Source organism: Musa acuminata, chromosome BXJ2-7 (genome assembly GCF_036884655.1).
Source record: "Musa acuminata AAA Group cultivar baxijiao chromosome BXJ2-7, Cavendish_Baxijiao_AAA, whole genome shotgun sequence".
Taxonomy (NCBI): domain Eukaryota; kingdom Viridiplantae; phylum Streptophyta; class Magnoliopsida; order Zingiberales; family Musaceae; genus Musa; species Musa acuminata.
In genome coordinates this window covers 21,981,108-22,004,341 of record NC_088344.1, presented here as the reverse complement: position 1 = coordinate 22,004,341, position 23,234 = coordinate 21,981,108, and the positions used below count along the sequence as shown (strand labels likewise).

At 40.4% G+C, this 23,234-nt stretch overlaps 2 protein-coding genes across 2 annotated transcripts; both read right to left on the bottom strand.

Annotated features, from left to right (window-relative positions):
* Positions 1-4,025: 4,025 nt before the first annotated feature.
* LOC135617337 (AP2-like ethylene-responsive transcription factor TOE3) lies at positions 4,026-7,022 on the bottom strand. Its single transcript, XM_065117434.1, has 10 exons — positions 6,088-7,022; positions 5,960-5,985; positions 5,835-5,865; positions 5,667-5,754; positions 5,427-5,572; positions 5,300-5,344; positions 5,126-5,217; positions 4,934-5,040; positions 4,706-4,861; positions 4,026-4,637 (listed from the first exon to the last, which is right to left on the bottom strand). The coding sequence occupies exons 1-10, from the start codon at positions 6,510-6,512 to the stop codon at positions 4,476-4,478; spliced, it is 1,278 nt and encodes a 425-aa protein (XP_064973506.1). The 5' UTR covers positions 6,513-7,022; the 3' UTR covers positions 4,026-4,475.
* Positions 7,023-16,840: 9,818 nt separating this feature from the next.
* LOC135617336 (PI-PLC X domain-containing protein At5g67130-like) lies at positions 16,841-21,618 on the bottom strand. Its single transcript, XM_065117433.1, has 8 exons — positions 21,439-21,618; positions 21,219-21,341; positions 20,966-21,103; positions 20,758-20,856; positions 20,367-20,670; positions 17,382-17,605; positions 17,226-17,312; positions 16,841-17,061 (listed from the first exon to the last, which is right to left on the bottom strand). The coding sequence occupies exons 1-8, from the start codon at positions 21,538-21,540 to the stop codon at positions 16,885-16,887; spliced, it is 1,254 nt and encodes a 417-aa protein (XP_064973505.1). The 5' UTR covers positions 21,541-21,618; the 3' UTR covers positions 16,841-16,884.
* Between the last annotated feature and the right edge of the window lie 1,616 nt (positions 21,619-23,234).

Genomic DNA, 23,234 nt, shown 5'->3' with positions numbered 1-23,234 from the left:
AATCTCTTGAAGGGGAAGGGTAAATACCCTTCATACAACTTTTTACAAGCGGTTCACTCTCTTACAGATTTTCAGCAAGAAAGAAGGAGGTGAACACTAGCAAATTGAAAACAAGACTAGCTAAGACTTTTCTAAGACCTTTCTCTCAATCAATTGCTTCTCAAAAAGTTGTAATCTCAGCTGAGATTTGAGGGATATTTATAGGCCTCAAGAGGATTCAAATTTGCGCTCCAAAATTTGAATTCTCTTTGGTTCCCGATGCTAGCGGTACCACCGCCTGTCAATGGCGGTGCCACCGCCTGGCTCTACGGTTCACTGGTTGGGCTTTAAATTTAGCCCAAACCAAATCTAATTTTGGGCCCAATTGGTCCCTAACTAGGATATAGGATTATCTCTTAATCCTAATCCTAATTACAAGTGAACTACATAACTAAAAATATCCTAAGCAAGTTTTCAACCGCGAACGTCGAGTCTTGTTTCGGTGAGCTTTCCGACGAACTTCTTCTGAGGGACTCCCAGCAAGCTCCCGATCTTGTGATGACTTTAACGAGTAGCCGAGCCTTCTCGGTGATCTCCGTGAACCTCCGACGATCTCTTCGGCAAACTTCCGAGAATTCCGACAGGTTCTCGATTTCTTCTCGGTTGGTTCCAGCAACATCTCCGACGATTCTTCGAACTCTTAAACGTCCATCGAACTTGACTACAGTATTCTTGCTTTGTGTTTTCTGGTTATCGTAGTTAATCCTACACACTTAACTCAATAATATGGATTAGATCAATTAACCCATCAATTGATTTTATCATCAAAATCCGAGATTCAACACACCTCAATTGAGATGAGGAGTTGTCCAATGGTGATCCTGGGAGGCGACAACCCGAGATCGATGAACAGCCTCTAGTAGCAACTCGGGGTTGTAGCAGAGGCATTTCCTTCTTGGCCCGTTGGAGGTGGGAGTTGCCCTCCAAACCCGAAGGCTGAGTGAGTCGGGAGGGGCTCTTCTCTAGGGTGTTCGCTCGGGTTACTTGGTTGGGGATAATCATGTGACATCGGGTTCCTCCTTCTAGCACCAAAATGTTAGTGAACCTTTACGTCATGGCCAAGGAGTTAGCATGACTCAATCCGGTCCTAGATCTGCAAGGTTGCCTATGCGGAGACTCGGGTGGTAGAAGTGAGCATCGGGTCGGGTTGGGTCATGGGTCTCGTCGCCTACTTCTTTGTCGCCAAGCTTCTATACTCAAGTCGAAGTCGGGAGGGGGGTTTCCCGACTCAACCTGTCCGAAGCTTAAATTAGAATTAAGTAGAATCAGAAAGAGTCCCCCCCCCCCCCCCCCCCCCCGGCATTGGCCAGGTGGTGAGTTTTTATACCAACATACAAGGGTCGATCGAACCTAGTTCATTAATGACCTTCGACCCCTTAAGTAGCCAGTCCATATCTTCCATGTAGACACTAGTCAACTTGCATGGATCGACACCGTCCTGAGCTTTCTAGGGCAACTTCGTACCCAATGGCATCGTCCCGAACTTTTCGAGAGCAAGTTCGTATCGTGCGGCATACCTTGCGTGGCCTTGAACAGCACGGGAGGATGGCTTGTTAATGACCACCAACCCCTTAAGCGGTCGGCTCATATCTTCCGTGCAGACGCCGGTCGACCTGCATGGATCGACGTCGTCCCGAGCTTTTCGAGGTGGCTTCGTTCCTGATGGCATTGTCTCGAACTTTATAGGAGCAACTCTATACTGGGCGGCATACCTTGCACGGCCTTGTACAGCACGGGAGAATGGTCATGTCGTTTGAGTCCGAGGCGTCGCGTCGACGTGATCCACCACATCGGCTTTGAAACTCCACGTTAGTGCTGTCATGACTATGGACTGCTACCAAAGAGCGTGGTACCAAAATATGCCCTATCAATATGTATATATATATACATAAATACATATATATGTATATATTTATATATATATATAAATATATATGTATATATATATACATATATATATATAGATATGTACATACTATATGTATATTTATGTATATATACATATGTATATATTCATATAATATATATACTATATGTATATATATATATATATATGTATAAATACATATGTATATTTATAAATATATATATATATATATGTATACATTTTTATTTACATATATATATATATATATATATATGTATATATGTATATATATATATATATGTATGTATATGTATATGTATATGTATATATGTATATATATACATATACATATACATATACATATACATATACATATATATATATCTATATATACATATATACATATCTATATATACATATACATATACATATCTATATATACATATACATATACATATATATATATATATATATATATATATATATATATATATATACATATATATATATATATATATACATATATATATATATACATATATATATATATATACATATACATATTTATATATATATATATATAACCGCATAATTCTAAAAAAAACTGTGTTTTTCCCAAATAACACTCCCGTTTTGGTTTTTCACAAATAGTGTTGCTAATTAAAAAATATTTAAATCATGCTTCAAAAACTTTTTTCAACCATTAGTGTGTTTTGGTCTTTAACAATGTTTTTGGCATTTTATAATATTTTGATCTCACAATAACAATACTATTAAGTCTATTTGAAAAATTATAAATAAGTCAAATGAAATTAAAATATACTAAAGTTCAAATATGTATTTATAATAGTTTAATAATGACATCATCATAATACATTTTTAAAATTTGACTTTTTATTGTATTTTGGTCACTACAATTAAAACACTTTTATAATCTATTTGAAAATATTGTAAATGACCCAAATGGACTCCTAACCTCAACCAAATCAACTACAAACCTAAAAATATGATATCGTAATAATTTATGAGCAATGACAACTATAGAAACATAATATGATATCATTTACATTTTTTTATGTACCTCGATAAAAATATTATAAACACTATTAAAAAATATTATAATAGTCAGAATTGGTGAAAAATGTGCAAAAAAATTAATCGAATGAGTTGGTGTGGGGTATTTTGTGCATTTTTTTAAAATTAGGGGTATTGTTTGAAAAAAAATTATTTGAAAGTTTGGTATAGTGTTTTGACTATCACAACAAAAACACTATAAACTTACTTATAAACTTTATAAATGATCTAAATGTACTTTTAACCTCAACCAAATCAATTGCAATCATAAAAATATGATATTGTAACTGTCTACGAGTAATGACAATAAAAAAATTAATATTTCTATTATAGTATTTTTCAATAGCTTTACAATATATTTAATACCTCAATAAAAATATTACAAATGCTATTAAAAGTATTGTAAATGAGCGAAATGAAAACATTATAACAGTTCGAAACTAGTGAAAAAACTAACAGAAAATTTTGGCCAAAGAATTGGTAAGAGGTATTTTAGATAATTCTTTTGAACTAGGAACACTGTTTGAAAAAATCCAAAATGATGAATATATATATATATAATTGCTAAAAATTATATTTTTTGTATTTATCTCCTCTAAATTTAAGTTTAACATATAAATAATATTAAATCTAATGAGCTTTGTTATAGAAGCATCCGTTGATCACCCTAAGATGATTACTGCATGACTATTGAGAACAAATTAAATCACATGATCCTATTTCAGATTGAAAAAGTCAATCATTCACCATCCGTGATGAAAATTCTGAAAAGTTAAAAAGTACTGATGATTCTTTTTTAGTATCGTAATTGATCCTCACATAAATAAATAGAGGGAATTAAGTTTAGTTTGCCAACCAATGGTAAAGAAGGGCTCCAATGTAAATTTGAGAATAACAAATAGTAAGCACTTATAATGATTTTCTTTAAATTAATAAAATTTGTATTTATCCATCTAAATTTAAATGTAGAAAAATAAAAATTGAAACAATCGCTGAATTTAAAAAGAAGGCAAATATTTTTTTCAAACTCACTGAGGCATAGTCATTAGTAGTTGATCTGAATTTATTGGATGAGTATTAACATAAGCAATGTCTTGAATCCATTCCACATCAGTTTGCCCCTTTGTTACATAAAATTCTCGCACATCACAAGCACTGACCCTTCCCCTCTTCTCATCTTCCATTTCTCAACTCTCAACTCTTTAACATTTACAGCAAAACTTTGCTACACAGAAACAAGAGACGACAGCACATGAGTCAAGCAGAAGTATGAAGTTCTTCTGAAAAGAAAGAGTGAGTGTCTTCAATTGCCTCCGCCCCTCTATGCTCTATCTACAAAGGATTTTTGTGGAGTTGGAAGTTGCTGGCACAATTGCTACTGAAAACAAAACAAGACAAAGTCAAAAGTGGTCCTTTTGGCAGCAGGGCCCTTATGGTGTGTTGGGGGGGGGGGGGATTGGAAGCCATTCTTCTTCTGTTGCTGCTGCTGCTGCTGCTACTTATGGTGGGAATCCTGATGATGCTGCACAAACATTCTTCTTCGATAAGGATTTCTTCCTGCTTGTTCACCAACCCAAATGCCTCCATTGTTGCTTGCCATGAAGTTATAGTAGAGAGATCCTCCTCCAGGCCTTGAGCCATTGCTGCTGCTTGGATACTGTATCAACAAGCCAATGAGCACTTTGAGCAGCAAACAACATTATAGTTCTAATACAGGAAGCTTACTTGACTACAATTAGATGAATTGGATTGCCCTGGAATGATCTGGGATAGTGTGGATGGTTGTGGCAAGACCTTGGGCTGGGACTGGGTATAGCCATTGCTACATGGAAAGCTAATTGTAGAATCTGTTCCTTTAGGCAGCTCGAGCTTGTCCTCAAACTAGCATGAACAGAGTTCCAGAATTACTCACTGCCAAGCAAGCAGCATGATCGTGTGGGTTGAGAGTGATACCTTGGATCTGGCATCATGATTCCACTCCGATACGAAGGACATTGGAGCCCAACAATTCGTTCCGGTTGGTTCAAGACTAAGGTCAAGATTGTGTTCATGCTGGCCGGCTGACAGAATGGTGTTGTTCATAAAATTAGAGCTGCAGTGACTCTGCAAGAAGATGATCGATGCAAACAAGCAAATTGAACTCACTGGATGTGCCGAGCTCCTCCTTGTATATGCTGGGATCGAAGTTTGTCACTGCGTCCTTTCCATTGCATTTGATCGAAGCCTTGTCATAAGCTCTGAAAGCTCAAAGAAGCATCTTAGAACGCTTCATGCTCTACTCAACAGGCAGAGAATGAGATGCTGAGGGTTTCGGCATACCTAGCAGCTTCGACTTCCGTATCGAAGAGACCCAAATAAACGTATCTGTGAGGACAGGCAGAGAAGAAATTATCTTTCAGAGGAGAAAGAAGAGCAGCAGAATGAGGAGGAAGAGCAGAAGCATTACTTTTTACCCAGAAACTGGCCCATTCTGGCCTCCCACTTTCCACACTTGTGCAAGGTCACTCCCCTGTATTTGGAGCTTCCTCTGGGATAGCTGGTGCTCTCACGTCGGAGCACATGAACGAACTCCTCCTTGGTAAGGTTGCTCATCTGCCACCAACAAGAGATTTGCTTCTGCTAAGGAGAGAGAGAAGGAGAAGACAGCACAATGGCATGATTGTCCATCTTGACGTCCATCTCTTACCTGCTCCAGATCATCCTTGTAGTCATCCAGATCGAAATTAATATCTGCGTCTAGTCCACGAAACTTGATCGCAGCTCGGTCGTACGCCCTGCATCAACATCTCTCGATCTGAGATGAAGAATCGAGCAAGAAGACCATACGAAGGGAGTGGAATTGTGTGGATCAAACCTTGCTGCTGCATGCGCAGTGTCGAATCCACCTGCAGGCACCAAAAACGAACAGCAAATCAGTCAACACCTTCCCAATCCGCAATCATGAAACAAAACGACGTCTTTCAAGCACTTCATATCTACCCAGATAAACTTGTTTCCCGCAGTCCCTGCACAGAGAAACCAAATTGAGTCACATTGTTGTGAATCCAGTGCCAAAGTTGGGATCTTTTCTAAGCTTGCGAGGTAGGGAAGAAGAGGAAGGAGCTAACCATATGTGGGATTCCCACCGCCCGGTCCTCCGGTAGAAAGTGACGCCTCGGAATTGGGAGCTCCTCGACCTCGGTCCCCTCCGGCTCTTCTTCGCGGCCTGCGACTCCTCCGTCGCCCTCTCAGTCACCACCAGCTCCGGCGCCATCCCGTCCACGTCACCCTCGGGAAAGAATTGGTGCGTCACGACGTCCGTCTCGCGCTCGGCCGAAGGAATCTCGTCGCGGCTGCCGGAGATGGAGAATCCAAAGATCTTCGTGGCGCCGGGAACCGGCTGCCCCTCGTCGGAGACCTCGATGACGACGTCAGAGGAAACAAAGTGATCGTTCTCGGTCTCCGCGGAGCCGGTCCTCGCAACGCCCCACTTCTTCTCCTCCTGCTCATCCTCCTCAGTGGCTGCCTCGTTGAGATTCCACTTCCCTCCCATCGAAAGCCCGGACCTTTAGCGATTTACGACGACAAAAACCGCACCTTTATCTTCTTCCCGCTATCAAAATCCAATCTTTATCGCCTTTCTCTCTACCTCTACCAATCTCCTAACTTAAACTTCCTTCTTCCAAATTGAAACATAGGACAGGAGAAAAGGCAGCAGGAAGGGAGGTTCGATGCTCCAAGGCAATAGCTTTACCAAACCCTACTGCCAGATAGAGATTGGCACCAGCTAAGAAGAATCTAAAGAGGAGCATTCACTAGTATATTTGGGGTTCGAAAGGGAACCGAAAGGAAACTGGTCTCAGGGAGGCAACCTTAGCAAGTGATCTTATTTAGGTGTCTACCCGTTGGTATGCTCTCTGCAGTCCCATCCTCTGCTCTCCATCTTCATATGTTTCAACCCCACCCTCCCTCCATGATTCCTGTTGGTAGCTGCTGTTACACAACAGCTCCACCATACTTTATTCTGTGATGGTGGAAAAATGGGAAAAAGGGAGGGTGGGAATTGTCACTGCATTGCTTTTGCCATCCCACATTAACCAAATCGAAAAGCATGCCACATGTGTCTCACCCGGGAAAGACCTTATACACTTTGCATGATGGTGACTGCTTACCTTCCTCCTGTCTATCAACCCTGTGTTACCATAACAATGTCAGTAGATGTTCCTGTCACATTTGAATTGATGGTAAGTTGATTTGAGTTGGAAGGTATAGGATTATACGCCGGCTGCCCCGGCTCAGGGGCAATGAGCGCGAACTCTGCTGGGATACCGTAACGGTCCCGGAGGAGGCCGAGCGACGACTCGCTCACGGTGGAGTCGAGGTCGTGCGGCCACATAAGCGATTCGAGGGCTTTGGTGGCCCTTTCCTCGGACGACAAACGGGAGCTCGCCAATGCCACCTCCTCACCGGCGGCACCGGAAAGAGGAGGCAGAGAAGGAGAGGACGAAGGAGGGGAAGCCATCCTTACCGAGTTTTTGGGAAGGTAGGGTGGCTGAAGAAGCGCTGGGCCAGGTCACACAAAGAGGCGATTGAAGCAAATACAGGTGCCAAGAAGTGAAAGGGACCGACGGAGCGTTGCTTATAGCCTGTTTCCCGCCGAAACGGCGACCCTTCCTCTTCTGAAGCGCACTGCGAAGATGCAAAAGTCGCATCACCATAACTTCGACCGGCGCGGCTCTTAATTACAGCACGGTGCGAAGTACAGAGCCCCTATTCATATCAACCTCAAAAACCGGCGACGCCCGAAAGGTATGGCCCTTTGACCTTCCCCAGGCAAAAGGCGACCCGGCTACCCGCCCCCGCACAACGGTCGAAACGACCAAACTCTGGACCAAAAGCCAAGTATCGCCTCGGTCATGGTACGCCCGGAGCCATCGCCCCGGTCGCAGCCCACCTGCACCGAGCGCCTCGGTCAATCTCTCCCGAGACACACCTGCGCGGTCACCCCGCCTGCGTTGTGCTTCTCGGCCCTCGGCTTTGCGCCTCCCGAGACACACCTGCGCGGTCACCCCGCCTGCGTTGTGCTCCTCGGCCCTCGGCTTTGCGCCTCCCGAGACACACCTGCGCGGTCACCCCGCCTGCGTTGTGCTCCTCGGCCCTCGGCTTTGCGCCTCCCGAGACACACCTGTGCGGTCACCCCGCCTGCGTTGTGCTTCTCGGCCCTCGGCTTTGCGCCTCCCGAGACACACTTGCGCGGTCACCCCGCCTGCGTTGTGCTTCTCGGCCCTCGGCTTTGCGTCTCCCAAGCTATGCCTGCGCGGACGCCCCGCCTGCCTGGTGCCTCCCGACCCTCGTCGGCCCTATTGGCCCCGAGTCCGACCCCGTTCGGCCTCCCGACCGAGTTGTGTCCCAGCCCAGCACTGCTCGAGAAGCGTTCACGCGACTAACCCATCCACAGCGCACCACTCAGACCCACCTGAGCAGCCCGATTGAAGCAGGGAGCCATGCGTCGAACTCCTTACGTGCAAAACCAACGCATAGCTCCTTTCGGGTGGGGCATATGATAGGGGTAAAAAACTGACTTGACATAACACCCCGGATTTGACGTAATACACCCCCCCACGTCGGACGCCCAGCACGGCGTGCTGCCCCAGAAAGAGCATTAACGACGACGCAACACGCACCCATACCCACCGTACTTGGGCCTCCTCGGCTGACCCATCAGGGCCGGTCGAGGCAGGCAAACGCACCTGCTGACACCCCCCATACCCTGCGGCAGCTCGGCTCCACACGCAACGTCCACGACGGCGACAGACGCCACCAAAGGTACGGTCCGGCTCTTGCAGGATGGCCCATCAGGTAACATCAAGCCCCCCTCATAAATACCCCCCCCCCCCGGCTCCCAACTGGGGGAGGGGGGATTTCTCACTCAATACAATACTCCTCCCCACTGACGTAATCGTCGGAGGGGTCGGGCCGAACCACCGACCCGACCTGTGTGCAGGTACCCGATCGTCGGTAGCTCAGCAAGGCCAAGTTTTCCAGGCAGGGCCTCGACATCCGCCATCTCAAGGCCTCAGGGAGGGACACGTCCAATTCGAGTCATTTGGAGCCCTGAACCAGCCGCATCGACCCCTAGGTCGCGGCTAAAAAAGTTACTTACTGTAACAACAAAATACTCACCACTCAAAGACGTATCTAAGAGATACAGAGTTTAAGAGAGTACTTCAAGAGAGCTTCTGCCAATATCATCAGTTTCTAAAGTTCTTTCTAACCCCTAAACACCAAAATAAGTGCTAGTGCATGAAACAACCCTTCATGCATAGGAAATTTCAAAATTAAGTGTTTTACAACCGGTAACTAACTTCTTTAATGCATTCCTTGGTCATGAAGAAAAGCACATTGAAATTTCCCCCAAGGAAAAGAATGGCCCCGAACAAGAGGAAGGATTACTCGATCCCGGACTGCCAAGACACCTCTCGAAGCCCTAGGGGAGCTTTCAAGCGCAACAAGGAGGCTCGATATCCTGGGAGATTCAGAGACTTCCCCCCAAACAGCAGATGGGTCAGAATCAAGGTTCGCAATACCGTACTGTACCGGTATTTCGACCTGGGCTCGGTACGGTATACCGAGCGGAACACCTGGGTGTACCGAGTACTGTAGCACTGCTACACTGCTACAGTACACTGCTACAGTACTACAGTGCCTCGGACCGGTAACAGTCGGTCCGCGTACCGAAAACCTGTCGAACCGGTACGTACCGCCCGTACCGGGCGGTACGGCTCAGTACGACAGACCCTGGTCAGAATATCCTCCATCGGCTTCCCTAGTACCTGGTTACCTTTAGCCTTCAACATATCTCAGATTAATTCAACATATCTCAGATTAATTAGGTAAGGATGATTCCTATTATTTGCCCCTTATAAGCGAGTGAGAAGAACAAATTCTCCTGATTCCTATTATTTGCACATTCTTCTCATATTTTCCATGTTGAAGCTTATGTTTCATTAGAACGGGAATATAAACAGTGCTTGCAGCGAGACCTCTTACGAAGAAGGAATCCCAGCGACCCCTCCCCATGCACAAGGAATGAGTCACGGCCAAACTGATGCCCTTCCAGTGAGCAGGAAGTATAAGCCTTCAGGACAATAGAGGAAACTCTGAAGGACAAGATTTCCGGTGAAAAGAAAGCCCCTCCTGAAAAGTGCTTTTAGTATGGAGGGTTCTCCTTCTTTCTGTCTGATAGAGCCTTCAGTCTCTTTCTTTTTGTGTGAATGATACTTTCATGCAGTTGATAAGAATGTCATACTCGAGAATACCTAGCTGTTTGCTCCGGCTTCTTCAAGAAGGCAAGACAACTACTGCTGCTAGGCCGGCAGGAAATGCAAGATAAAAGGCAACAGCTACAAGTCGAGCACCATCTGCCACGGTCCTTGCTTCGGCTAGTTAATTGGAATGAAACCACCTAAACTAGTAAGTAAACTACCCGAGCCCAGTAAAAGTCAGTAAACCACCCTAACAAGCAAGTCAGTCAACTACCCTACAAAGTCAGTAAACACCCAGTAAGGAAACTACCCGCGCAACTTTATCCAAAGAATGTGCTCATGAGCTGTCATATTTGAGTGGGCTGAGTTGAAAACTATGAGGCAAGGCTGAAAAATATATCATAGCATCATCAAGGTCCATATGAGCAGATTGTAGCAAATTAAGCACTCTCGTGTCAATCTCCCCTGGTTGAAAAAGACTTGTCCTCAAATCCTTGTTTGTTTCGTCAATATGATATGAAAAGGACTTAAATCAACAACATTAAATGTTGGGGACACTCTGTAATATTCAGGTAGCTTGATCTCATAAGTAGTTTTGCCAATTCTCTTAAGCATTTTGAATGGACCATCAGTTTTGGTTTCAATTTTTCAAATTTGCCCGGTGGAAACCTCTCCCTCCTTAGATGAATCCAGACTAAATCACTTGTATTAAACTTCACATGTTTTTTGTGTTTGTTGACAGCTTGCATGTACCTCTCATTTTGCTTTTCTTTGGTTGCTTTAACACCCTCATGCAGCTTCTTTATCTGCTTAACTCTCTTATCAGCATCTCCACTAAATTGCTTAGTTATCGAATGAGGGACCAAGTCCAAAGGACCAGTAGAATTAGCACCATAAATAACCTCAAAAGGACTCTTACCAATGCTATGATGCATGGAACGATTGTAGGCAAACTCAATTTGTGGAAGAATGAGATCCCATTGCTTAATGTTCTTGCCAACATAGCTTTTAAGTTTCCTAAGCTTTTGTTCGTTACCTTAGTTTGTCCATCGATTTGTGGATGATGCGAGCTACTGAAATTCAAAGAAGTACCCAACTTCATCTAAAGAGTTCTCCAAAAATGACTAAAAAATTTAGAGTCTCGATTAGACACCATAGTTCTTGGAATACCATACAATTTAATAATTTCCTTAAAATACAAATTAGCAATATGAGATGCATCATTTGATTTATTATAGGGAACAAAGTGAGACATTTTTGAAAATCTGTCAACAACAACCATGATAGAATCTTTGTTCCTTTGAGTTCTTGGCGGTCCCAAAACGAAATCAAGACTCATATCCTCCCATGGAGCATTTGGTACTAGTAATGGAGTGTATAAACCCGAATTTTGACTTCTTGTTTTTGCCAAATAACACACTCGACATTGCTTTACATGTCTCTCCATATCTCTGAACATCTTAGGCCAATAGAAATTTGATTGAACGAGTCTTGTCCCTACCGAAATATACTACCAAAATACCACCATGAGCTTTAGCTAGAATTACTTGTCTCAAAGAACAAGATGGAACACACAATGCATTAGCTCGAAAAAGAAAGCCATCAAACATAGAAAATTGTTGAAAAGAACCTAATTTGCAATTCTGCTATATTGAGCCGAAATCCATATCATTCTCATAGAGATATTTGAATATCTCATATCCAACCACTTTAACTTTCATCGCTTATAATAAAGAATGTTTTCTACTCAATGCATTAGCAACTATATTTTGAACACCAGATTTGTGATTGATTGTAAAATTATAAGATTGTAAGAACTCTACCCAAGTTACATGCCTCTTATTTAGCTTATGCTGGTGATTAATGAACTTTAATGCCTCATGATCAAAATATAGGATAAATGACTTGGTAAGAAGATATTGACTCCAATGAGATAAAGCTCGATAAATGACATAAAACTCCTTGTCATAGGTAGAATATTTCCTTCTTGCATCATTCAGCTTCTTGCTAAAAAAAGCAATAGGCTTTCCGTCTGAAAATTAATTATGTACATGAATCGAAATTAATCGATAACAAAATGTGAGAAAAACATCTGAAAATTAGTTATAATCAGACACCTCAAATTAGCAAAGTAATCATTTTACAGGCTTCTTTTGTTAGATATCTATCTCATTAGTGGTATGATGCACAATTAGACATGTTAATCGATTGGTACTCTCCACTACCTAAGTCTGTTGATGAGCTCCACACTCGCATTGTTCTAACCCCCGGTACGGTATCGGCCAGTAGAAGGGATATTGTAGTTTTTGGAGGAGGACATGTTCTGGGATCTCTTTTGTTAGTTTGTTGATCTCCACCACCGAACATGTATCAGAAAATGGACAGGGGAATAAGGGGGAGAAAGAAGAAGGTGTTTCCAGGAAAGTCCAATACAAGAGTACCAGCAGTGGGTCAAGCTTCCTTTTTAGGACAAGGTGAAGATGGGGAGTCGCCATTAGATGCTGCACCGAGAAGGAAAGGGAGAGACGGCAAAAGAAAACGCTGAAAGGAGAAAGATGGATGAGCGGCAGCACGTCACCATTGTGTTGTGCACTGCTTAAACTTGTCCACTAATGGAAGTGGGACGAGGGTGACATTTCTCTTACAATGACAACATCAATTCTCCACTCCCTGATTAAGGCAATGGAATGATGTTTTAAAGAACTATAGAACAATAGCTAGCCTGTAATTGATGCAAAGAAAAGAATAAAAGGTGTTTACAGGTTATGGTGTGTATGTCCAAATCCATCATCTAAACTTCTTTGAACAGTCTTAACCTGAGCTTGGAGGAAAAACTCAAGATTTTCTTGTACAAATCACTTTACTTCAATAGCAAATGCTCACTTCATCATCTACATTCGAAGCAGTGCTTAAGAATAAAAGAACTCGGTTCAATTTAGCTAAATACTGGTGATGTTGGTGATTCCCACGTTAAGTGGGGTTACTGTATTTCTGAAAATTGTAACTCTTAAATGTTTACTAAGTCTAATAGGAGAATGCAATTTAACTCCTACAAAATAATTTAGTTTGATGTGTGAAGTTTTTCCATTCATGTATTCACAACCTACGAAAAGACCAAAGTATGCAGAGATAAGGCTATATTATATATATTGTCCCTCTCCGGACTTCAAAGAGGTAAAAGGGATTTTTGTTTTTTTTAGTGATTTCCACCTAATTTCAAGTGTTTTAAGGCCACATTAAATGGGGTACTATGGTTCTGCATTTTAATTTTTAAATGTTTATTAATGCAAAGAGCAGAATGCAATTAAGCTCTTGCAAAATATATATTTTTTAATATGCCTATTTACCTTACGCCAAAATTAAAGAATATAAAAATCACACTATATACACTGATCCTCCCTATATAACCCATATAAAGTGTCTAACTCCCTATACACTATATACATTGGATATTTTCTTTTTTTTTTATATGATAGTGATACTGCCTGATCTCAAGTATTTAAGACACATTAAATGGTGTCATTATAGTTGTGAAAATAAAGATCAAGAGGATAATACAATTTAGATCCCACAAAATAATTTATTTTTTATGTGATTTTTCTGAGACTCATTCCCTACATCAAACCAAAGTAGTTCAGCAGCACAGCATTGTTAACCCCCTTTTTTCTGAACTTTGTAAACTATCATTATCATTTTAAACACTTTTAGTTTATATGTGTTAAAAATTAAATAGCATCTGAAGCTAAATTTGAACTCTTCCTTTTTGTGGATGCTGAAAAATCAGCCACTCAAAGGATTAAGACTGAAAATCCTCTTAAAAGAAAAGAAAAGTTCTATCCTTGTTGTGTTGTCATTTTCAAGATCTAAGTTAAGAGAAATGAAATTTACATCAACAAACTCCTTTTTGGGGCGACGAATCTACATTCAATAAAAAGGTTGCTGGAAAGTCTTCAAAAAAATGCCACACATACGAAAGCTAAAATCAGAGAACAATCTAATTGAATACATCTAACTTGTAATAGGTGAACAACCCCAACAAATTCTCTCTGAGATATCAAATCTAAGAAATAGTATGAGGAGAAAGTTACACTTATCCTTCCAACACTAATTATGATTCCAGGTTTAAAAGTGAAGAAAATGGTAAACATTATCTCAAGAATCTCTTGTAATCTAACATAAGCTCTACTTAAAATTTGAAAGCCAAGAATTCTATATCGTTTAGATATTCTCATCGTTGTCAATATTCTTCTTACACAAAACCCCATTTGATGTTTAACATAACATTACCACTCAACTCATACAAAAGTCAAGCAGTGAGATCCATCTCATTTATGAGCGAGGGGAATTGTCGGAGCTTCAATGGTCTCATTAAGAGCCACCATACCTCATGTATCTCTTGTTCGAAGAAATGAGCATTTGGAAAACAGAGGAATCTGTGCAGATTTTTTTTTTTCGGATTTAGTGGATATAAATGCCTAGTAATATATTCTGTCGTAGGAGCCAATTAAATAAAATTAGATATTCGATGTATGCATATAAACATATTTTTGATACATTGGTCTGAATGTTCTGTATTATGTAGTCTTCTAAAACTAGACGGATATGTGCCAAAAGAAAATATTGATTAATTTTTGTTTGGTCCCTATAAATATGTGATTAAAATTAATTAATACTTTAACAACTATTTGAGAATCAACAACCTCACTATCAAATATTATCTTTCCTAATCATATATAACTTCATTGAATAACGTACTTTTATGAGGTGATAATCTTATTCTACCTTATTCTATCTAATAATTCACTATCAAATTTGTGAGGTGATTAGCCTACTTCATTAATTCACCTACTTTTGTGAGGTGATAATGTTATTCAATCTAATCATATAATAATTAATGCATGAGGGACAAAAACCTAGATCTAAATATAAACGAATTCATGAATGACATATCTAGGGTGCACAGACGGAATAATTGGATTGCAAAAGAGAGTTTATTATATAAGAACTTCATGCTTAATCTTACCGGATAGAATATCCGCAAGGAAGTCATGGTAAATATAGAGTACGATAAGTGTAAGCATCATAGATCTTTATGAGATCATCAAGTTATTATACGAGGTATCCCAACAATATATTTTTTTTTGGCCTTTACGGTTGAAAAATAGAAGAGAAAAGAACGGCTGCTCTGGAGAACAGAATCCTCTGCATAAGTTCTTTATGGGCACAAGGGAGATGGATGCTAGAGACCATGTCAACAAGTGCCATTCTTTAGCCTCCATCTTTTTATCCACCTCAATATGCCATCTTTCACATGAAAGCTGCAAGCCAAAGCTACACTTCACCAACAGAAATGGAGAAGAGAAGAAAGTAGTAGCATCCCACAGTGAGCTCATCAGTTGCCCCATCCAGAAGAGGTTTAATCAAATTGGGGCAGATGATTAATGAAACATGATATGAAGCTGCTTAATGTCTGTTCAAAATATGCTCTTCCAAGTTACATATAGATATATGTATACATACACAAACAACAACCGAAGAAGGTGGTTACCAGTTCTCTTAAATTTGGTGGGTGGTGTTAGTTGTAAGTTGCATAAAGACTCTCTCTGGAGAAGTCACTATAAATCCATCCATAGCTTGTCTTTGAAAGGAATGACGTATTCCCTAGATAGATCTTCTTTGGTTCTTTATCATGCCATATTAAGATTTATAAATAGGGGGACTGTAGCTATATATATATATATATACATGTGCATCAATTCTTGCTAAGTCTAAAAATAGAATAATTGCCGTCGTAAATTTTGTACAACATATATTTCCCTTCATATATTTTTTGACATTTCAACAATCATCACCTTATTCTTATGAGACACTTTCAGCAATATGATTTCTGCTATTAATTGTAACCACAAGATTTCATTGTTTCTGGAAGAAATAAAAGTTTTGCATATAAAAAGTTTAAGAAGATTCAAGAAATGCTTGTACCCTTCTTTAATGAAACAAGCATCTTCTCCATATGTGACTACCAAACTTATTATAATAAACAAAAAATGTTCCAGAATTAAACAGAATCAGAAAGACAAAGCAATACAAGTTTTTCCTCGAGGAATAGATAACACCAAGCCTTAACTAGTCAAACTGGTAGCACAAACCTTGATCAGCTGCTTTTGACTTAAAATGGATTTTGTGTTTGGGAGACTGCAGCATATGGATGGATGCCCAAAGAAGGTATTCGATTTAATGGTCACTAGTTCAATCTTTCAAGCATATCACTGCTATTTGGGGGAGCCATTGGAAGAAGACTCGCTCATTCAATCCTTGCAATCGCTATATCTACCTTTTCTGATTGTGAAAATATGAAAATATGCGAGAGTAACAGTTGATGAAGATACACATTTTTCCTTGGGATGTAAATATTTGAGCTATTCCAAGTCACATTTAACTGCTGATTTAGTAGTTAATTACATGAGGCTATTTACTAATTAGCATAAGGAACAAGTAGCCCCTGTACTGAACTTAACAGACAATCTTACGCCAACCAAATTTTTTTCACAGGCCGGCCACCGTGCAATTTGCTTAAAGAAAAGAGGGTTTTGGTGAAAGCAACAACAACCATCTATTGATAATAAAAGAATGATGCACTATTTAGACCTGGACAGTCAACTACAGTGAGTAGGAGATTAGCAAAGCAATAAGCAGTTTGACAAACAAGTGACCAGAAAAATGCAACATCGATGCAGATCCTGACAATTGTACATACCCAGAGTAGGTGCCTCCACTATTCGTGGAAGTTCGATTCGGCGATCCTGTGTTCTTGCAAACTCCCATTGGTGCCCCAGCCTGTAGAAACCCAATATAACATAAAAGGTCAAAACAATCTATAAGCTCTGTGACTACGCTCTATGTGAAATAATCAACAAAAACTAAAATCAAGCAGAAAGATGGCAAAAGAACAGAAACATCATCGAGCTAAAAGATGGATCTGGAAATTGAAATAGACAGACCTGGCAGGCAGTGATAGTACCACACCCACATAGTGCAAGTCCATTTATTCTATCTTGAATATCAAAAACACCTCCTCCGTTGCTTCTCTGCAAATATATTCTCCCGTTAGGAACACTTCCTATGAGCTTTCTTTTGGAAGTTCAATTTGGTACTACCATGTAAAAATTTACTGCAAGAAAGTTGGGCATTATATTTCCTGCTGCTCTATAACAAGCATCAACCATTTCAGCAAATCCAACTGAATGCTCCTTGCAAGCTTCATTTTGAACTGGAATTGTAGGGAAGTAGTTTTGTAAAAATAAGGATGCATATCTTGAATTCAGTGGTTGTGATTCCTTCCTATTTGGGCAAGAACCTGGTACCACTCCCGGATCTCCAGCTGCCAAAACAAATGCCAAGAAACAACACTATGGGCTTAGACGAGATTGAAATTCAAGTGTGTCTAGGCAATGATATTGACAGTTAGATAAACTTAAAATACCAGGAAAAAAAAAACCTTTACAAAATGAGTAGACAATATTATGCACCACAGACAAGACTATGAAGATGGAATGCATTGGTTGCCTAAATAGTTGACCAATTATTACTAACCACATGCAAGCCTCAGAGAATCCCTAAATTCATATAGACTATTATGGAATCTACTGATTCTATCTACAGACAGTATAATGCCATGTCATAAAATTCAACCATCGTTTACAAAGGAAAAAAAAGCACCAAGAACTTGTTAAGCTTGTAATTCTATTAATATCATGGCATTAATATGCTGACAAGATGCTAGCATGACACACAATATCTGTTTGAATCATATTTCTCCTTTTCTCAGGGAATAGCTCCTCATTGAGTTCTAAACCACTGATTGTTCTGAAAAATATTATTTAGTAATACCCTTGTTCTAGAAAGAAGTTAAATGCATATGGTATATCTATTATAAATATTCATGACCATCACTCCAACAACAGTACAGAATTGGCAGATAAGCTCAACATATGTAATAAATGAATGATACTGTATGATTTCTTCTCTAGCAACTAGAACAGTGCTATGGCAGATCAACTAATCCTCAAAGTTAAATTAGTCAAAGAAACATCTGCCAATGATTTGCTAATTCAAAAGAATTATCTGAACTGAATGAAGAGTTGATGACACATAATTCTGATTTGGAATCCAGGACAGGTTGAAATTGTTAGTGGAAGATAGCTGGATAATAAACTCTTACTACAGGGAAGTATACAATGATAACCAGTAGTTTTTCTCATGAAGATCGATTTAGTTCCTTTACCCCCTATTTATTGCAAAGGATGTAAGACGGTAAACTAGGTGGTAAAGTCATCACACTAATCCAAGCTCCAAAAGTTGGTGTAACAAGGAAGTATATGATTTCACTCATGTTTTCAAAGTCAGCGAAAACACAGATTATGAGAATTTATATCAATAGAGAAGCACCAAATAAAAATGTCGTTGGTGTAGTAGAGATGGTTTCTGTGCTTGACTGGCTCAAAAATGACCAATGATACATATGATGGTTGTCAGAATCATGACTAAATGTTACCAAGTTCAAGGAATCAAGAGAGTGGCTTCTGTTGATGTAAAGTTATTACTTGAGTTGCATGATTTCCCCAGCTTCACAGCATTCACTCCAATTATATCTTACTTAATTCTCTTTTATCCTATCTTGTCTTTGCATCCCTTCTATCCTAATAAAAGACCATTATAGATGACAATGAATTTAAGGGAATCCAGTCCTTGAGGACGTATTATCAGCTAGGTAGGTGCAATAGTAGAATGTTGGCAGCTGTTACAGAGATAACAGCAACTGAGCTTTATGAAGCATGGCTATAGGTATACTGAAAACAAGATGTTTTTTATTGTCATTGAGTTTCAATACATTTTTCCCTCTAATCATTAACTACTAAAGGTTAAGGTATCAGAACAACTGAAGTACATTGAACTTTAAGATCATGGGTATACAGAAATTAACAAACTAATGTCACTGTGAAAATACACATCGATAAGATCAACTGGAGTGCATTGCACTATAGGGACAGACATAGTCTAAACATTTCCATCATGCCTTCCTAGAGAATTTCTCTTGTTAAATCTAATAAATAGACAGTCAAAGGGTTGCTATGAAGGATCATCTAGTTTCGCCCTTAACATAAAGGTCTCAGCTTTACAATTTCTGTTATAGTTCTTAGCTCATGCTTGAATAATCAATTTATACCACTCACATGAGATGCAAATTTCACATCAAAGCCTTTGTAATACAAGGCAGCTTACTTATGGGTATATAGAAGTACTGTTTAATCCTTCTCATATATAATAACTTTAAAAGCAGTGCATCTTTTGTGCGGTAAGTTTACACCTTCAGTCTTATGGCACGCCACTAGTGTAACAATGAATATATTCTCCAAAATCACCGTGGAATCCTATACTCATGCGGAGAAGAGGAACATTGAGCTTACAATGCATTTCTCTAATAAATGACTTAGTCTTGATGTATATTGTGTTCTGACTCTTATCTTTCAATCAAGGTCATTCTTGGCTAGTATCACTCGATTAGTTGTCATTTTACGAAGTTACAGATCACGAAATAAGCCATTATTGTCACCAAGGCCTTCATAACCAACGAGGAGTCTGTTATAGACAAAAAAAATCAAAGTTGAGAAGACTTGCATTGTGGTGTGAAAAAGTACAAAGCACTCACATAATTTGCATAATAATTGTATATCAAGAGAAATAGCAGCCTACAGAACAAAAACATCATGGAGCTGATTGTAGAGTGGATTGCAGTTAAGGAGCTTTTTCCTATCCATGGATCAGGTCCCATACACAGCATCATACAAAATATAATAGATTTGACAGAATTATATGACAGGCTATATAGCCTTGAAGATCCTCAAAAGCTAGAATTTAGTTCTTAATCAAAAAAATGTAAGCAAAAAAGAAACTTCCCAAGAGCTTAGAAGATTATAATACTGAAGCAGGGAGGATATAACGAATAATATAAATAAGTTGCTTGCTATTGTTCTGAGATTCTACTTTGTTATTTGAGGAACCAATCAAATCATGGTAGAAACCTATAGGAACATTAAATATTAACTATCTGATTTCAGCTAGCAAATTCTTTATGAACTTACGTTCATTCTCCACCATGTACCGCCATTGATACGCAATACCCTCATTGGCTTCCTTTGAAGCATCAGAGGTAAAGACAAGAAGCCTATGGTTCTTTGCCACCATATCTGTCACACTCGGCCAATCCATCCCATTCATGGGCATCTCTGAGACTGGATACCAGAATTTGACCAAGCCTGCATCTGTGAACAGTTTAGTCAACCCTTTGGGAGCACGCACATAATCCTCGATGATAATTGTCACAATCTCTAATGGATTCTCAGTCAAGAACTCCTCGACCTCCTTCAGAGTGTTAATTGCTGGTTCCTACAAGCATGAATTGAATAACTCAAACAATGACATTACCACAGAAATTTATGATATCCATAGGAACGGCTGCAGAAATCAACTGACGAATGCCGTGAAGTTGTAGCACTGCCCCTGAAACGAGTGGCAGAGCCAGATATCGTTCTCAAAGTCATACATGTCCAGCATCAATCCCCTCACACCATTCTACAAGCGAACATCCAATATTGCAAGAACAGAAACAACAAGAAAGATCAAATATTGGACAAGGAAACAAAATGTCCACCAAACCACAGAGAAATCATGGCATGCTTACTCTCAATTGATTCGTGACGGTATCTTCTTGGTTGTAAAAGGTAACTCTTTGGACGCCGGTGTAGGATGGCTCGTCAACGATGGAGAAGGAATTGTGGGTCACCAGCCATGTGTACCTGTTGAAAGGCAGTCCCTTCACCTGAAACCAATTCAATCATTCAGACACCTCAACGCTTGAAGCAAAGATAAAGAAGAAGGAGAAGAGTACAAGACGTCAGAAGCAATGGAAGGAAAAGAGAGAGAAGGATGAGTACGAAGGCAGTGGGCTGGTAGGCCAGGGCCCGAACGCAGGCGGGCTGCACGTTGCCGGATGCGGGGCAGCTGCCGCAGTAGAGCCCCGCAGCGCAGTCATCAGCGGTAGAACAAGAATCAAGAAGCTACACCAGATCACAACCAAGCAATCCAGCTCAAAAACAAAGAAAACGAACTACACCACAGATCAGATAGGGAGAGAGAAGGAAAGAGGACGGATACCTGACAAGAGCGGGGCGGACAGGACGCGGCAGCGGCAGAAGAGAGGAGCAGCAGGTGGAGGAGAGGGATTGAAACAAGAAAAGGCAGAGCGGTAGACTCCATCACTCTGCTCCTCCTCACCGCTGCTGCTGCTGCTGCTGCTTGAAACAGTAGTGGAGATTGGAACGGGAGAGGAAAGTGAGGAGAAGGACTACTTTGGTGGGAGGTGAATGGAATTACCGGAGTGCCCTTCAGCCGGAGGGCACTCTGCTTTTGAGCTTTAGTTAATGGCAGTACAAGACAAGGAGTTGGTGACTGTAAAGACGTGAGACAGAGGCCGGGAAACGTGGTAAGCGTCTCTGTCCTTTCCCCTTGCGCTTCTGCATGCGCATGGCTACCATGGAAGTGGAAGAATGATGGAGACTAATGTGTTGCCATCAACAACGGGTTGCAAGATATGAAGATTTTGATAAAAGACAGAAGATATAAGATATATTTTCCATTGTTATGTTGTCCCTATTTATATATGTTAGAAGGAAGGATTTTTCTCAACTGAGCAGCGAGATTTTTTCGTATAGTTAGAAAAATCTTATATGCTATCATGCCCCTACAAGATGGTAATCCTATCAAGGATACCGATCTTAGATCGATGCAATACAAATAGTTTACGAACAAGAGACTTCGTGAGTGAGTCTGCTAATTGATCAGCCATATGTACATTAGAAATATATAGTTGACGTCGGACAACTTAATCTCGCATGAAGTGAAAGTCGATAGCAATATGTTTCTGTTGAATCTCGGATTTTGATGATGAAATCAATTAATGAGTTTGTGATCTAATCTGTGTTTTGAGTGACGCGGGACTAGCTTCGATCAAAGAGAAGTAAATTGATTAAAGTAGGAAGAATCATATTGGGCCGGAGTGAACATGTCAGAAATTGGACGTCGGGCCGAAGGATCGGTCAACGTGTCGATAGAAGACTCGTGCCGTGAATTTGGGCATCGGGCCGAAGGATCGGACATTGCACTAAGGAGATCAGAAGTTACGGAAGTCAACATGCCGATTAGGCAATACGCTGAAGGAGAGGACGATGCGCTAAAGGATCGGATAAGTACCGGATGAACCAATGACATACCGGACAAAGGATTCATGCTTTGGAATCATTTGTCTAAGATTGAAGTAGTTTAGGGGGCTAATTAAGTTAACTTTTGGTATAATCATGCTAACTCAATTAGGGGCTAATTGGGCTTTAATTAGGACTGATTTGGGCTCATTGGGAGGCTCATTCAGTGATCCAAAAGTTAGGTTAAGCAGTGGAACCGCTTGTGAGTTGAAAACTCAAAAAACCTGATCTTCGAGGTTGTCAGGCGGTGGTACCGCCCAGTGACTTTGTTTCAAGCGATGATACTGCCAGACTAGGTGGTGGTACTGCCTAGTGTCAGGTTGTAGGTGGTGGTACCGCTCAATGCAGGCGATGGTACTGCCCGTACCTCGAAATCTCAGGGATTTAAATTTTGGGCTCCAAATTTAAATCCATTTGGGGCCTATAAATACCCAAGCTATTCCTATATAGAATAGCAAGAATTGGGTAGAAAGGGGAAAAGAATCATTGCCGAAAAAGAGTTGAAAAAGCTTAAAAGTGTTGAGTGTTCCCCTCCATCTCTTAGAGTTTAGAGTTCATTCTAAGAGAGGTGTGAAACTTATAAAGGTTCTCTCCCGTGCTTGTCAAAAGGATAATAGAGTTGTAAGAAGGTGATTGGTCTTTACCTATTGAAAAAAGATTGTTAGTAGATGCCGGTGGTGTTGAATCTCAGAC